The 19,154-nt window shown below is 35.1% G+C and overlaps 1 protein-coding gene across 3 annotated transcripts in view; it reads right to left on the reverse strand.

Annotated features, from left to right (window-relative positions):
* The window catches only part of LOC112053795 (uncharacterized), a 94,667-nt gene that overhangs the window by 49,878 nt on the left and 25,635 nt on the right, over window positions 1-19,154 (reverse strand). The window contains exon 1 of one of the 3 annotated variants that reach the window (XM_024093358.2): window positions 12,718-13,124. The exons of the other annotated variants lie outside the window; for them this stretch is intronic. Coding sequence (XP_023949126.1) covers window positions 12,718-12,769 — 52 coding nt within the window. The 5' untranslated portion in view covers window positions 12,770-13,124. Of the gene's footprint in view, window positions 1-12,717; window positions 13,125-19,154 lie in introns of those variants that run through there. 3 annotated transcript variants of the gene reach the window in all.

Genomic DNA, 19,154 nt, shown 5'->3' on the forward strand with positions numbered 1-19,154 from the left:
CCTGCTTTCAGTTTACAATGGCTTTCTTTACTGCTCTTTTCTCGCCCTGCGCTGCGCCCTGAAATGTTACGACGGGCAATTAACCCGCTGCCAGGGGAAACTCGGGAAAACGCTAATAACATTAGCATCAATGTGTTTATGGCGTATATAATATTGTACAATACATATTGTTTCTTAAAAAAATTAAAAGTATTATTTTATAACACCTAATCTTTCCCTTACACTTACAATTTTTTGACTGCTGCGTTGTAGGGAAACTCGGTAAAACGTGATTTACGCTGCCATTATTTTTTTAATAAATTAGATACGAGTACAGTATGTATAGTATAGTATAGTAGGATATGATAAAATCTACTTTTCATCTAATTAAAGAGTAGCTATATATACTATAACTGGCCTATAAGACATAAGTACATACCTATTTAAATTTTTATGTCGAGTTTTTACTAGGCCTAAAATATTTTGTATGTGTAATGCTTTATTACTTTAGCAAGAAGGTTCTACGCTTCGTGTTAATTAAGAGGTCATAAATCATAACAATGCGTGTCAAGTTTATTAATGAAGGCGAGCTCCAAAAATCCTCACTGTACAGTCCTATAACATTATGAGATATATTTATTTAGTCATTTTAATTAATCTAAATAGTATATAACTCAAAGGTGACTGAACGCACAGTCCAAACCACTGGAGGGATAGGGCTGAAATTTGGCATGCAGATCGATGTTATGAAGAAGACATCCCCTAAGAAAGGATTTTGATTAATTCCATCCCTAAGGGGATAAAATAAGGGATAAAAGTTTGTATAAATCTTCTTAGATTTTCGACTGATTGAACTGAAATTAAAGATTGGAGCTACTATGATGAAGACGTTCGTTTAAATAGGATTTTGTTTAATTCAACCCTCTTGTGGATAAAATAAGGGATGATGGAGGATCTCCTATGTGTTGCGGCTACTGAAGCGATTTTGCTGAAATTTGGAATATGAGTAGATTTCATTCTAGATTATCACATAGGCTACTTTTCATCCCGGAAAAATCCTTGGGTCCCGCGGGATTTGTGAAAAACTGAATTCGACGCAGATGAAGTCGCGGTCGTCCACTAGTTTACGTATTTGCACTTTTTCTTCTTTGAAATCAAGAACTATTTTAATTTAAGGCACAGTACAGGCACAGTCACAGGCAGTTAATACTGCCTGTGACAGACTGACAAGAGTTCCGTCAATAGTTCCGTTTTCTATTCGGATATACGAAACCCTAGAAACAGGATGTAAGCAAAGAAATCTGGACGTGTCGTCCGCAAGTGACGCAAAATCATATATAAATTACTCAAATAAATAAACCGTTTACATTAATAGGAAGCTGTGATAGGGTAAATACTAATTAGTGATAATCGCTGTTTACCAATCGGTAAGGTCAAGTGTATATACGTACTTTATATAGTTTAGGCACGTTTGGTTCGTTGCCGGTTAAAAGCTAATTGATTGATACGAGTATACATGAGTCATAACATTATGCCTAACTATTCTAAATTGTCTGATGGACTCTATAAGTTCACTAGCTGACGCCGCGCGGTTTCACCCGCGTGGTTCCCGTTCCCGTAGGAATACGGGGATAAAATATAGCCTATAGCCTTCCTCAATAAATGGGCTATCTAACACTGAAAGAATTTTTCAAGTCAGACCAGTAGTTCCTGAGATTAGCGCGTTCAATCAAACAAACAAGCAAACTCTTCAGCTTTATAATATTAGTATAGATTTACATTGAAAAAATTTAATATTTTTGCTGAATGTATAAAAACTAAGTACCTTAATAGATAACGTACCTATTTAAGTAAAGTAATAGTTTCTTGTCCAAAGCTTTTACTAAAATTTCATATTTAACCTTTTTTTAGGTCCGTATCAAAATTATTTTATTTATTAATAATTAATTGTAAATGAAACTAAGCTTTAACTATAATTTAATTTATTTTTCAAGGGAACACCACAATGCGTTCCAAATTGCGAAAGTAGACTATAGCTGACCAAACACATTTCGCTCTGTCATGTCTGTGTTTTGTGTGGAAAAAGAAGCGGTGTTTTTATTTTATTCCTTCCAAATTTTACTTTGTTTCTCTCCATGGGATCCTTTCTTAGCCTGCCTTAACGAAAATATGAAAGAAATAGCAGAATTGGCCGAGGTATTCTCGATTTTTGCGCGTAGCAAAACATTTGGCGAATCATTTTTATTTATATACTTACCTAAATTTCTATCAGGGCACTAGGACGACTTTGGTACTCAGCTGATTTACGATATTGTAAACTTATGACCGCGATTTTTTACTGTTTATGTTTACACAACAAACTGCAACGATTTCGGATAGCAGAATGTTGTTTATTTTTATAAGATCTTCCGTTGGAATTGTGTCAAATCTTTTATTTTTATTGGCAGTGCCAATATATATTATTTTCTAAGTACGAGTCTAGGTCGGTCTATGAAATATTGTTATGTTTTGGGTAAATTTTGGATAGTGTATAGTTAGGACTTATTAACTGTCGTTGGCAGGGGATGTCACAGTGTATCGACATCCCCTGCCTGGAAGAGCGACTTAAGAGTAGTAGGCCTCTGTCATTATCATTAACATTTCATATTTACAGAATCATATAAAAAATCAACTTGAACTCGCCGTATCGGAGCAGCATGGTAGTCTAAGCTATCACATCCCCTCTCCTATAGGCCTCTCCCTTAAATAGGCTAATAATGATAATGTATAATGCATATATGTATGTAATTTCTTCATAACTTTCTCTTATACCCTAAGTACCTATGTAGGTACTCGTGTGCAAGTCACAGAGTTTCTGTTGTAAAGTCGCCTATTGAGCTAATTTGCCGCAATTTAAAATTATTGCCTTAATTGGGATAAAACTCAGATGCATTATTGAGGTGGTCAAGAGGTGCGGTTTAGTGAGAGGATCGGTGGAGCATGTGATATCACTTGATGACTTACAGTCACTGTCAATAAAATAAATTACAGCTGTTTAATATGTCCATAGCGAGCAAGATAGCATAGATCATGTGATTTGTTACTTCGAATATATGATTTTATTTTATTGTATCAGATTGTTCTATACAACGATGAATACCGTGATTTGTTTTATACTTGACCGTGTGTTGACACTACAAGACAGAAGCGCTTAATGGTCGTCTTTAGCGATAAGTTATTGACCGCAGCTGAAGCCTTCTAAAAGACCAAACGAACTCATTTTAAAAAGCCGAAAATTCTACATTAAAGTCCAACCACATTATAATTTTACTCTGATGAAGTTGTATAACTTCAATTTAATATAGATGTATGAAGAAAAATATGATGCTAACTAGATATCCGTAGATAAGTGCCTTGGTGTTGTAGTACCCAGTTTTATGTATAATATTGGTTTCTCCTTCTACATAACCAGCTTATCAGTACAGGGGCTTCTTTTAAATGGTGAGTATACGTTCATTTAATGCAGTAGCTTATTGAAATGATTCTATTAATAAATTAGATACATGCCTAAATACATAACTAATGGAATAAGTACTAAATTCTTACTTTTACCGTTGATATTAAATATAATGATTCTAGCGTTTTTTGCGTAAAGGATCAGCCTGGCTGTCCAGTGCGGAAATGCAGCCAGTATTCTTGCCACCATTCCACGTGGGCATGATTTGTATAGTTATTAGGATAAATTAGCTTAGGTTCCTATTCCCAAGTATTCTTTCTCATTAAATAAAAAATTATAGCGTTTAATTAACATATTTATAATTTAGATGTTGAATATAATCGATGTAAGTGTGCCGTGTATCTATCAATCGGGGTATTTACGAAAATGTGGAATTTCAAAAATTTGCTAATATCTACCAAATTCTGCCAATAATTTTTGCCAAACATGTCTGAAGAACCTATAAAATGACGTCTTAAAAACAGTTTTTCCCCAGCAAACAATATTGACTGGTTTAGTAGATAATCACCAACTTTGGGATAGTCCCATTTTCGGAATTAACCCAAAAAATAGTAGCGTAGCGTGCATTGAAAGGTCCCTGTATCAAAATTAGGTGGGGGGAGGGTTCCCAATAAGTACAAATGAAGGGTAAATCTAATCAAATCTTTTCTCACAAAAGATAAAAAATGCTGGCATAAAATGAACATGATAGTGACTTAACCTATGTAGGATGTTTCCAACATTTTGTCCAAAGAAGATATAGCTTTTTTGTCATTTTGTTCTTAAATTAAACTTTTCCGGGAAGCACGAGATTACAGTTTACTAATTTTTGCTTTCACACGTAAGGAGTCCCTATAGTCCTGGGGCCCCGTATCATCGATACGGCTGATACGGTAGATATGTCCCTGCCAAAATACCTACCTTATTAATCAAATATAGGTAACGATAGATCATCGGAAGCCGTCAGTGTTTTTGCGCAGCATAAAGTACAGGTTTAACTTGTAAATCAATGAAACCTTGGGAAAACTGGTCGCTAAATATGCGCATAGATCAGTTTATTATTAAAACATGTCAAGTTAAATCGATCAGCAAACAGTAGAAAAACTCGAACCCTGTATAAATGCGTACAGCGTCCATATTAAACCCGGAAACATTGCAAACTTCGAGGACAGATCATGCAAATGGCGAATACTCGTATAGTTGTTCGCCGCCAAATTTGAGCTTCGTCACCACAGAGGATTGTAACGTATCAATAAAACAATCACCCAATATATTTTTATATGCCTGCGCACACACTTGTCAGTGGGTGTATCGAATATAAAATTTACACGTAGGTACTTTATTATCATAGACGTGTTTGATTGAAATACAAATGAGAAGCAAGGACGATTTATTAAAGTATACATATTTTTTTATTACCCACGCGAGCCTAACACATTTTTTTAAAATTCTCTACAAGTTAGCCCTTGACTACAATCTCACCTGATGGTAAGTGATTATGCTGTTTTTGATGGAAGCGGGTAAACTTGTTAGGAGAAGGATCAAAATCCACACCCCTTTCGGTTTCTACACGACATCGTACCGGAAAGCTAAATCGCTTGGCGGTACGTCTTTGTCGGTATGGTAAAGCCTCCCACCAGCCAGATCTGGACTAATTAGGAAGACCTCAATCGGCCCAGCCGGGGATCGAACCCAGGACCTCCGTCTCGTAAATCCACCGCGCATACCACTGCGCCACGGAGGCCGTCAAAACTATACATATATGATAAACTGATGCTATAAATATAATATTTCTTTGATATGCTCTATGATATATTTAGATCTTATTACATATAAGATGACTATTCAAAAAAGCATCCATTTTTAAACCAACCTACATTTAGATAGTGACAATGAAGCAAGTGCAATTATTTAGGAATTTGATGTGGTAATTAAGTACCTACCAACTCAAAAGTGTTGTGTGTACACAAACATCACCCTTTCCTATGTTAGTTGTAAAAAAGTAAAGCACCTAGAGACCTAAGAATAATGATTTCTTAGACAGGTCTACTCATACATAAAAGGACGTTCAGCTATTCTACGAGTAATTACACGCGTACGTGATTCACGTCTTACTTGCCAAGGCGGTTAGCATTCAAACAGTTTCCGATATTGCTACTATCACCAATGATATTAAATACTGTTAGATGTCTTACTAGCGCATGAAAAACGAGGTGCTTAAAAGAGGAAATTTATAGTCAACTCAATATTAGTTGTGGTCAACAACCAACGTTATTTAAACAAATAATAGGTACCTAGATATCGTCTAAAGAGGAATCGTTGTATGTTCAGGAAGTGTAAAAACTATATATTCATAAATATATCGAATTAAAGACAAAATTGTGTATGTCTGCACTCAGTGTTGTAGCCTATTATTCGGATCACTTTTTGCGGTGATTTTGTAGGGACGTAACTGATCTATAGTATACAATTATCATTGACTATCACATGTTTTGTAGAAGCAAGTTATTCTCTTATCACTAAACAATGTTTGCTCTATATTATATCGTCCAATTAAAAACATTAATGTCTTTATTAAGACGTCGTGCCCATATTTTCATTGTCGTATGACTGTCCTGAGTATCATCATCATCATCATCATCATTTGTCAACTAAATTGTTCTCACTGATCCCAAATCTCTTTTAGAATGAGAGGGGATATCTTAATCCGCAACGCTGGCCCAATCCGGATTGGCAGACTTCAAACACGTAGAGAATAAAGAAAATTCTCAGTTATGCATCGGGTTTCCGCACGATGATTTTCCTTCACCGTCCGAGACACGTGATGTTTAATTTCTTAAAATGCACATAACTGAAAAGTTGGAGGAGCATGCCCCGGACTGGATTTGAACCTACGCCCTCCGAATCGAAGGCAGAGGTTATTCACTGGGCTGTCACTGGTCAATCTATACTAATATTATAAAACTGAAGAGTTTGTTTGTTTGTTTGATTGAACGCGCTAAACTCAGGAACTATTGGTCCGATTTGAAAAATTCTTTCAGTGTTAGATAGCCCATTTATCGAGGAAGGCTATAGGCTATATAATATCCCCGTATTCCTACGGGCACGTGAACCACGCGAGTGAAACCGCGCGGCGTCAGCTAGTTGACAATAATTACGTATTTGATTTTATCGGCTTACGAATTGCCGTCAACGTCGCAAGTGTGTTCGTTTCCTACTTTCAATTAAAATCACTATCTACCATCGTGCCTAACGTAAATCAAACGTTTAACAATCTATTTCTTTATGAGCCTTTAATATTATCTTCGGACGTGACTTCAGCAAACGATTTCAGTTGTTAAGTACCTTCATAATGTATTTTAATGAACACATGTATAGTAAAGCGAAATAACAAAGTTTCCCAACATGTTTTACCAATAGGTTTAACATTTTCTGTTTACCTAAGTCGGAATTCTAATGAATACCTACCTGTATTTTAAATACTTTTGACGATCTACTACATTTTTTTACTCTTTACAAGTTAGCCATCGTATTAAATCTCACGTGATGGTAAGTGATGATGCAATCTAAGATGGAAGTGAGCTAACTTGTTAGGAGGAGAATGAAAATCGTTATCTACACGACTTAGTACTGGAACGCTAAATCAGTTGGCGGGAGGTATGTCTTTGCCGGTAGGGTGGTAACTAGCTTCGGCCGAAGCTTCCCACCAGCCAGAGCGGGGGTGTAACACCAGTCACCGACCTTTCAACTCCGGGCTGAGAATTTAATTGAAAATTTCTTAGAACAAGCTTCACGTATTTCTAATAGAATTTTAGTATATCAAAACCCTCGAGCCAGGGCTCTAACCCAGGACCTCGTGATCTAAGCCACAAGTCACTAGCCACTGGACCAATGAGGCATTTAAAGTGTACAAAGTACGTAGGAATAATAAGTACGCACATTGTTCCCTGTACCTAGTCACGAACAGTTCGAGTGAAGCGAATTGGTTCGCTCGACGATTTCGAATGGCGCGATCAACTGTGACCGAACACGATTAGAAATAACGCTGACGACATTAATAAAAAATATTATTCATAATGATTTTCAAACAGAACGAATTACTATGCAAATTTTTGAATAAAACAAAAGCTTTATGTTCTAAATCAAAGGTTAAAACAAGTTACGTCCTAGCCACTAAAGGCGATTGAGTAACTTTACAAATAATAATGATGTTAGATAGGTTTTACAGGTCTGAGTTAGGCTAATCAATTAAATGATGATTTCTCAGTAAAGTAAAAAAAAAATAATCCATCTTGAAATAAATTATCAAAAAAATGTTGTTCAATACAATATACAGATAGATAGAAAATAGATCAAAACTAAACTATTGTATAAATATGATAAAACAAATTTTTGAAAATATAAAGAGTAATTAAAGGTTATTCATAGAGAAAGTATAAAATTAACCCATTTGATACAAATGCTATTAGAGTTAATAACTTTATAGCATTCAAAATATCATCAAAAGATAAAACGGCAATTACGTAGTCATTACACCTTTGTTATCTGGTACGATATTGTATGGATTACAAAGGTTGTATACAAAAACACTATAAAATAATTCTAGCAGTAGATAGTAGATACACAACATTATGAGCTTCTAGAAAATGGGTCTTTCTAAATCCGCACTGTTAGTACATCATTGAGGAAATTGCAGGGATTCACTTGCGTCATAAAATACTAAAGAGATTTAGTAAACAAATACTTACCTCATAGTACACATGGCTCGGTAGATGAACTATGTAGTTGTTCTAACTTATAAGGCGCAGTAAATATAATAGTTGAAAGCAAAAAAAAATGTATTAATGGCTGCCTGTACAGTTCGCTAATCTTGTTATACAGTTGCAGCATTGTATATAAGAAGTCGATCCGGGTGTAGCCTTGGCCAATGTTTTTATCTCTAGTTGTAAGGTGCAATAATAATATAGCGCAGAATTGGGTAATATTGTTTTTTTAAATTAGAATATATTTTAGAAGGTAATACCTTGTTAAGTAATCTGAAGGAATATAATGGCTACGTAATAAATAGTTAAAGAAAAGCGAACATATTATATAAATAAAGATTAATTAAACATGAGCTAAGTACAATAATTTTCTTTGTTTAACCTACCAGTAAAATAATTTACTTAAGGTATAAAATAATATGGTTTCGTTTTTGCGAGAAGTTTCTAATCCACATTTCCATATTTAGGTTACTTGAAACATTAGGAAAATTCCATATTTTGTTTCTGTGTATTACATAATTGTGACCCCGTTGACTTCTACAATGTCATTGAGGGACTCGTTCAAACCGAGCGACAATTTCTTTGAAGCCCCTCAGACATGTTCATGAATAATTAAAGCAGGCAGATTGTCACTTACCTCGTAACAAGCCAATGAGAACTACGGCAGTAAGGAGAGGCAAGGTATATGTAATACTGAGCCGCATTAATGATTCAAGCAATTACCACCAATTGACTCCACCGAAACTGGTTTTATCATATTAAACACCTTGTTATAAAATTTGGAACATACGAGCTGTTTCTATTAATACGTAATTACGAATCTACCTTTTATTAATATTCAATCAACAATAATAGAAAAATATACCTATTGATAAAATTCAAATGGATTTATAATGCTGAACCGTCCTACATAAGCCCGCATCTCAATAATAAGCTACTTTAAAATCAATCTGATGAGTAGAGTTAGAGATTTAAAGACGTACAGTTCATTTCATGTATGGTGCGGGTGACAGTTCGTTTCAACTTGAAAGTTTGCCACGATTCACGATAATAGTAGGTATTATCAGAGTAAAAAGAAAATTATGAACTTTATACAGGCGACTGTCACCGTACCCATGCTATCTGTAAAACACTTTAAGATATAACTTGATTATATCTTAAAGTGTTTTATCAGATCATTGTTATATGCAATAAACAATGTAGACGTACGAGTAAGTACGAGCAAATAAACGTTCTGCTAGGTGAAGCCGGGGTGAATCGCTTGTTACATATAAATAAGCTGTTTTAAATGGATGTATTTACATTACAGCTGCGAATCTTTTATGAAACGAACCAAGTTTTATCCCTTCGTCAAAACTTGTTCTAATGTTAGTTGTATCTTGGACATATGTTTTCTGTGGCTGTATTGAAGTAGCTCAGGGTCTTTGACTTTGTGAAGATCACTATCAAATGGCACTAATGATGACCAGGACGAATATAACGTGCTCTCTGAGACACATAAGTATTTTCCGAAAACTCCCAACTCATCACTGCCTCCTAGAATACCTTGGTAGGCAGATAAGCTCATTGTTGTTATTCAATTGGTAGTCGAGTCGAGAAAGAGTTTAAATATGCATGTGCAAAATATGTTGATAGATTGATAAAAAATAAGGAAATAATCAATATACAAAAAAAACTTGTCTTAATGAAAAAATATCTATTTATTAATCCGGTTATATATACCTATCTAACTATTCTTATTTCCGTGTAGCAACAGTACGTAATTATACGTATACGATACACGATACGATACGTATAGGATACACCCCACAATAATCTGAAATAGGTAGGTTAATTTTTTCCAACTTCATCCAAAAAAACCTTTATTAATTTAAAACATATATCATCAACCTTTTCATAGGTTCCTATCAAATTTTAATATTCTTTTGCAATTTGAAACACAGAGGTGCCTATCATGCACGAAATTAGCAAAAGTTTTGAGAGCAAGCATCAGAATTTCAGTTGCGTTCACATTTTTTCAAGAAGCTGATGCCTCGTCTATCAATAACTGCCTATATTGCGTGTTAATAGCCTTGATGTAACCATAGAATATATAACAGTACATGTAATGTACTATACCATACCATAAAATAACTTTGCTGAATGCTGGTATGGGCATAAACAACCTCAATGACCAAATATGATGAAAAACGTCAAAAGGCGTATATCTATACACTTAGAACAAAATGGTCATCTACCATTCTAGTACCATAATACTATATGCTAAATAAAAAGGTTTATTCAAATGCAATCTGCATAAACAACGTTAGCCACAATAATTACACTGTCGCAAAAAATAAACACAAAGCATGTCCAATGACAGAATCCATTGTTAGAAGCGCCAGTTACCTACTTCTCACTCATCGGAGCCACGATAGAATTAATTTATTATTTGTTTAAAAAAATAAGAGTAAAAAATGTTTATTATTTTTTTTACACTTATTTGTACACAAATAAATAATAAAATACATAAAATATAATTAAGATGGTCTTTTAACATGGTAGCGATCTCAGACTAGGCAAAGGAAAAGGCAAGAGATTTAACTGCAGGTGGTGTTACATATAATATGTATTATACATATTATATTAAGTATACTAATATTATAAAGAGGAATGATTTTGTATATAACGAATAAACTCAAACATCACTGGACCGATTTGAAGAAACTCTTTTAACAAGATGAGCTATATGATCAAGAAATATAACATAGGCTATATTTTATCCTATGCGACTGGAGAAGGATAAACAAATTTCTGTTTTCAAGAGTGGAACACTTTTCTGTTAAGGGCTGCTACTGTCTTGAGAGAACTCCTCTTCTCTCAAGACATTAGAATCCCCTAGTTACTATTGACAAAAGTCTCTTAATGAGGGAAATTTCTAAATATAATGTGACGAAAAAACTCAAACAAACAGACACATTGAGCACATGAGAACTTATGGGACATTTTGAAGTTAAACTTTTGGATTTAGGTCCTTGTAATATAAAAAATTGAATTCGTTAAAGCTTTTTGTTTTAAATAATTTAACGTATTAGTGGTTTCAAAAAAAAGTTGACAAATATATAATTAAAATGTAGAATTAAAAATTAAATTGATTTTATTTAAATAAATTGTCTGGCGTTTGCTGTTACAGTTTGTCTTTAAAAAAATCCGAAAATGGTTTAAAATGTCATTTTCTGTTTAAATTTTTTCAATAAGCTTGTAATATACAGCTACAATCGCTATAATACTTATACCCAAGTTCGTATATAGACTGTGAGGCGTCAATTAGTATAGAACTGTTACAGAAGTTCATTTAAAGGGTAAAAATAATGTCTGTCAGTCACGATTTCCACTGTTTACTTGCAAATGGTCAGCTAACATGCAGCATACTATACTCATATACAAAATTACACTCTCGTCGAAGAATGCGTCATTATTTTGGTTAGATTTGGCATCACTCCATAAAACCGCGTGCTCTTGAATCTCAGCGATTCGGATGATCAGCTGAGTTGTGGGTTCGTGTATTAAAACGGACTGCGAAATGGTGAAGGACAGGCGCTAGACACCGAGGTCAGCGAGACGGCATTCGTTGGAGCGAGAAATCGAAAAAACAGTAAATGGCCTGACTGGTTCCAAGCACTTCAAGTGATTTTAGGTAATATAGTTTTATCAGAATTGAGACGAATTAAATCGTGACTCTTTTTGTGAGCATTAGGTATCTAGCCTATCTCATTGTGCCGTTCACATTGCAAAAGAGCACCTACATGTCTCGAGTCATTGTGAGAAATAGATATTGCAATTCATATTGGATTACCGCTTCAGTGTGGTAAGAGTGTCAAGGTACGGGACTGCAAGTAAAACGATGCATTCAATTTTGGTGCTTATTATCATAATGTATTCTTTTATCAACTTTGCCTTTACTTGTCAAAATGTTTAACTTATGCGGGTATTTTTAGCAAATTCCAAACCTTAAATAGGTTATCCGACACCAGTTTCGTTGGCAGAAATCAGAATATTAATTGCAAGATTAAATATTTTGTTTGCTAAGAACCGGACACTGTTCATGCCCATTCATGACGCTGCTGACCCTGGTTAGCGACGCGGAACTACAATCTCTCCTCTTGATACGTTTTTAATATCACGATCACTTTTTACATTGTTCCATGGTAACAATGATCTATTATTATACCTACCCTCAAACAATTTATAAGTTTAAAATATTTAAATGGACACTTTATCCTTAAAGATCGCATCGTCAAGGTCTTAGACATTCTTATTCATGTTTTATGACATTTCACTGCATGGTAACAGTGAAAAGTACAAGTGACCTTTCAAACTTTTTGCTATTCAGCCTTTGAAGATATTAGAAGTAAAATAAAATGGAATAAAAAGGCAATTGTCTGTCTTATTCCTTTGGTTGCGGGTGGATGTGGATTGCACATTAAGACTGCAATGGAAGTCCATCAACAAATAGCTCACCTGCGCCACAAGAGTTTTTCCAGAAGTCATAGAACTTGCTGCACGAGCACATCTCGATCAATCGTCACTCAGCACTGAAGCGAATTTATTTTTAAACTTCACTAAAAGTTTCCCAATGTTTCAGCCGGTACACGCACGATTTAGTAAATGTCGACGGCCAAAACTTTATACGCCTAGTAAACAGTCGGGATGTAAACAAGATCAGCGTAACGTCTCGGATCGCGGTCACCCTGTACCGTTGCAGCGTAGAAAGCGGGGATTGTCGGTCCACGGGTATGGACCGTCATCGTACCGGACGAGAGGTGTGGACAGCTGCAGACGGCAATGGTACGCGCGTCTCAGTTTCGAGGAAGCGGGCGCGACGTGTTGCCGTAACGGACGCCTTTCTGCGACTGCCGGCGGTCGCACGGCTTCATCTATCACACCACTACGATTCAATCGTATACAAATACAACCACGGGGCACGGGAGGAAAATATACGAATTTCGCTCTCCCATGATGAGATTGTCGTCGTTGATGGAACTGATACATCGGAGCGCTACATTAAATCGAATATTTAATATGCGTGAAATTGCAACTTAAACTCGGCAGTGGTACTTTACAAAAGTATCACGTATGACGGACTGAAATGCGACGTTATTTTAATATCGAATGAGGAGTTTGTTGCGCTGATACAAAGTGCCGTTTCCTAATATTTCCATACAAAAGAGTTCAACGATTTGTTTATAACCATTTACAATATTATGGCACATTTAAATCACTGTTAGATTTTTATTAATGTTTGAACAAAATATTTGACCTAAAACTTTGTATTGCAATAACTATATGAGGAATTTAGTATATTTCTAATAATTATGCGCATTGAATTTGATGGCCTATGTAAGTACCTACTTAGTGAACATTTTCTCATACATATAACTAACCTATGAAATAATAAACATAGAAGTTAGTATGCATTGAAATGGTGAAATTATGAAAACCTAAAAGAAAAGGTTGAAAAGAAAAGAAAATTTTATGAAAATTACTAAGTAATCTATTTATTAAGAAAATATTCTTAGCTTGTAACATTGTGATAAGTCCAAGTGAAGCCTTAGTATTACAAGTGGCGGTATTTAGTGCCTAAGGCCGCAGTCAAGGTGCTCATTGGCGTAGTTCACGGGGATTTTATTTGTGGCAATGTGAACTCTTCTGCCATATTTATCTGCAGCATGAATACAAAATATACTGTTAGCTGGTTAGTTAAATCCTTTTAAATAATGATTTTTACATTTACAGTTTATTCTTTATTACAATGGATTCAAACTGGTTCCTATTTTTTTTAAAAACCGACTTCCAAAAAGGAGGAGGTTCTACGTTCGGCTGTATGTATGTTTTTTTTTATGTATGTCCAGCCATAATTCCGTCATTTATGGACCGATTTTAAAAATTATTTTTTTGGTTTGAAGGGTTTGATTCCAGGGTGGTCCCATTTATTTCATGTCAAGATCTGTAGAAATCGAGGGGAACTTTCGAAAATCGTAGAGACGGCTAGTGCGTTTGTTAGTGTTTCCATAAGGTATTTTAAAGCACTACAATTTTATGAAGGTCTTGAACGGTTTGAATTAAAACATCACTGGCTTGGCACCGCCTTCAAACTGATCAGAAGGTAGCACATACCTAGGTAAGATGTTATTTTTTGCTTTTTAGTTCAGGTTAATTTTTGAGTTGGAAGTCGGTTGAATTTTTTTTATTAAAATTTTTTATTCTTTACAAGTTAGCCCTTGACTACAATCTCAAGGTGGTAAGTGATGATGAAATCCAGCCTAAGTCTTCATCATCAGGGTGTTTTTGATAGAATCTGCTAAGCCAAGTATCTCTTGTTAAGGAGAAAGGATTTGGGGCTCAAATCCACCTCGTGTCTACAATGCTTGTTGGTGGTAACTGGTTATGTTCGTCTCGATAACTATAGTGACCCAGGTAGTCGTGATTCGAAGCCTTAAAGCCTAAATATTGGACCAGCCAGTTAAGAAAAGAACAGCTCAATATTTTCTTAGCCCGACCTCAAGAATTCAAAATACAAAATTTCCAACCACGTTGATTGGTTATGAGCAACATTTACGAGTAAGTATACAAATACATATGTATATTGTATATAATATAAGTATTATTTCATTTCATCAACTGTTGTGGTTTATTTGAATATAAATAATTATATCCGTAAAACAAAACAAGACAAGAAAAGTCGACAAGAGAACCGAGGTGCGATCGTCGGGTATAGAGAAATCAATCGACCCTTTACAGTAAATGGTACTTGTAACTTGTACTATAAAGTAAATATATATATATATATATATATATATATATATATATATATATATATATAACAAAAAACTTGTAAGTTGTAAAGTTATAATAAAGGCATAGATTACAACATACCTAATGCAAATATTTTCTTTCGCAATAGTTCCACAACTTGTTGTGATCGTGTCCAATGATCCATCCAGTGTACAAAACATTCTAGATATTACCACATAAGTGTATCTCAATCGATAACAGTTTACAATAGGACTACAAATCATCACTTCTACACCTGAAGTAATTACTTAATCAATAGTTTTAATTATAAACCAGTGGTTTGCCACAAGCAATGGACACATATTTTCTGTTTGTGAACAATAGGGTATTTAACACTTTCTTTTAAATGGTCTTTTATAGTTCATTATTTGACGTTTGGAAAATTTGAAAAAATACACGATTTTTAACTTAAGTTCGAGTCTTGGGTCGAACTTTTGACTACCGTATAGTAAGGCCTATTCAACGACTATTTTCATAGAATTAAATCGACCTTGTATTCAGTTATTTAAAAATAAATCTTTCGAATCTAATCTAAATCACTTATTTAGATGAAGAGGATGTAGATTAGTTATACTAGTGCAGATATTGGAGGCGTATGAATAAAAATAAAAATAATATTGCAAAAATAAAAGTTTTCAAAACCATAATAAGTTGAGCCTGCTGGTACGTCCTACGGGATACAGGAAGAAATCCTACATGTGGCGGTGGGCTTCAGTCATGTGGAGAAGGATAAAAACCAGAGAAATATGATATTGCAAGCTGGGTGACTGATCGCTTATACTCAGCTTAAAAATAAGGGTTGATTGATTTGAGAATTTGCCTTATTTAGGAAATTGTTTAAGAATTACTTGAATTACTATTACGGAAAGTAAGTAAATAAAAATAATTGCTAATTTCGTTAATTTCGCGTTTCGATCTTTTAAACTATCCAACAGATTTTAATGCGGTTTTCATCAATGTATATAAGATAATCAGATAGGTATTTTATAGAGATGTTTTGGTACTCAATACGTAAACCCCGCTTCTATAGTAAAAAATAATCATTTATTATTAATCTAGACAGGAAAACCAACTCGACGGTAAAAGTTTCATCGTGACGCATAAACTTTTTTTCTGGGGCAAATGATGTATGGGGAGTGGGGCATCTCCTTTCAGTGTTGAAAATATAGTATTTATGCGTACTGTATATTATATTCTTTCAACAGTATATAGTACGCAGATCCGAAATATAGTACAATACATTATAGTACGATTGGCAACGCTAGAGTGTGTTGATGAACTATGGTTCCGAGACTTGGTCGCTAACAATGCGACTCATAAGAGACACACACCTGGCGACTGAACGAGCTATGCTAGGAGTATCTCTGAGTGATGAAATCAGAAATGAAGAGATCCGCAGAAGAACCGAAACCGACATAGCTAAATGAGTCACGAAGGTGAAGTGGTAATGGGTGGGGCACATAATTCGAATAGCCGATGGACGTTGGTGTCCCAACGTGCTGGAATGGCGACCTAGAAAGCGCAGTGTTAATCGACCCCATCGAGTCGTAGGGATTCGCTGGATGCGGCTCAGGAACGTGATGATTGGATGTCCATACAAAAGGCCTGTAGTGGACGTTCATCGGCTGATATGATGACGATGATGGTGATAGGCCACGGGAACGGGAACTACGCGTGTAAAACCGCGGGCGGCGGTTTAATTACACTAATATAGGCGAAAGTTTTTACGTAAATGTGAACAATGGTTCCTCCTTTGCACTGCGGCTACTCAGCGATTTGTATTGCGAATTTGGAATGGAAATTTTACCCTGGATTAACACATAGTCATACTTTTCAACTGAATTCCTAGCGGAAAAACTCACAGGCGCCCGCTAGTGTGTCATAAAATAAAACCTCTCGCGCAATATAATTCAAAGGAGGCCTGAATAAAAAATAGTGCAGAATCAATGGTATAAAAAACACATTGCAAACACAACGAGACACGTTGCGTAGGCAGGCGGCGGCAAGGTCACGCAACCATACTTTACAATTATAATACGATCTATTATAGATATCGGGAAGTGTTATGAATTTGTGACGTAGCCGATCGACGCCACCACGCCTAATATTATAAGGCTTCTCATATACAACCTGCTCAATTTTTTATTATTAGTAATTATTCATAACAATGCTGTTGCGATTTGAAGACTGGAAAGCCTATGAGTGTTCTGTTTACAGATCGGTTTGAAGGCATTGGGTGGTGTAGTTCATTTTATTTTTTTGCTCTTCCTATTTTTGCAAGTTTATTACGTATACCTAATAAATAGTCCACTAATCATTTTACGTTTGCAAATGCACCCAACCTAAGTCTACCCCTACCCTACCCTAAAATATTTTAAATTTGTTTTAAACACTTTTAATTTCTTTTACTTTTAAGTATTTTAAGTATTACGATTTTATCTTTAATGTGATATTTTTAAAAAGTTATAAAATGCTCAAGGTCTGGCATGTTAGGCCTAGTTTATGAACCTGTGATACAGGTTCATAGACTGGGCCTAATATGCGACCTAAGACATATCTCTGAAGACAAATCGACCAATGGCGGTAAAGGGTAGGCGTCCACTTAACGTACCTAATTGGAAATATAACCGAACTCTGTTTCGTCCTAACGCAACGAAAGTGAGTGATATTTTTAGTTCGGCGGTATTTGTCGATTTGTCTGCACGAAATAACGTCGAGGGTCGCATGTTAGGCCTACCTACAGAAGAGTATGTATTGAAAACAGTGGGAAAATTAAAAAAAACCTTATTTTGATTTTGTGCACACACATTCGTGCATATCTCGTCTCGCACAATATTAAATACAATATCTCTACCTAGTACCTCTTGAACACAGCTCCTTTCCTATGTCAATACAATACAACAGTATTTCAATTAAATATATTGAATGAGTAAAATAACTAACTGTTATTGAAATAAAGATAAGGTTATTTCCCGCTTTCTAGAACGATAACAAGTATCGACGGTCCGCACTTGTTGTGGAGGACATGTCTGTACGTAAAAATCAACACGTAATTCATTCTAATAAAAGTACGAGTATTATAAATGCCAAAGTGGTATTGTTTACTTCAAAAATTATAAGTCACTACTAGCTAATTTGGGAAATTCTTTCACCATACACTATTAGCAAGTAACACACATAGACTATAGTAATATTTTATCCTAAATATATAATAATTTATTTGTTTTGCTATCAACCGCGGAAAGCCGTCGAACCTATTCGACAACGTCACCAAGGTCCGACAAAATACTCTCTACATACGTTTCACTGGTTTCATAGGATGCTCCGGTTTGGGGAAACCGGAGCATCCTCAGGAGATGTTGACTCTACAACGTGCAATTGCAAAGTCGAAGTGATGAACTTCCGCAAAGTAACGACTGCTTCTATTCAATATTTTATCCATTTTTTATGCTTTTTGTAGTGTTTTGTATTATATTTTGTATTCAATTAACATTAAAATTAAAAAAGGACTAATAATAATATTTTTATCCCAGTATTCTCATAGGAATAGGAACTAAGCGTTCGTTAGTAATTTATATTCTTAAGTTATGTTCGAGTAAGTTGACTGGTTAACCTGTCACCTTGTGAAGTGACGATGAGCATCGGACTTACTTAGAATTACGATTTATTTAGTACTAGCGACCGCCCGAGACCCCGTGTTATATTCTATTTCTCACAAATCCCGCGGAAACCATTACTTTTTTTCGGATACAAAGTAATGTGTTAATACAGGGTAAAATAAATCTCCAATTATCCATTCCAAATTTCAGCCATTTCAGTTCAGTAGTTGAGGCGTAAAGGAGTAACAAACATACTTACAGACACACGAACTTTCGCCTTTATAATATTAATTATGAAGTATGCTAATCGCAATTGAGATCGTTGGCCGTTCCTGGGGTAAATGGTCTTAACAGACATACCACGCAAACAAAGTGATCCTTTGAGGGTTTGTTTTTCATTTTGGGGTACGGAACCCTAAAATAAAATACACTAATTACCGATTAAAGGGCTAGACTAAACAGTAAACACAATTCTCCGGTCAGTACAGTACGAATATCCAGTAT

The sequence above is a fragment of the Bicyclus anynana genome, chromosome 14 (assembly GCF_947172395.1).
Source record: "Bicyclus anynana chromosome 14, ilBicAnyn1.1, whole genome shotgun sequence".
Lineage (NCBI taxonomy): Eukaryota > Metazoa > Arthropoda > Insecta > Lepidoptera > Nymphalidae > Bicyclus > Bicyclus anynana.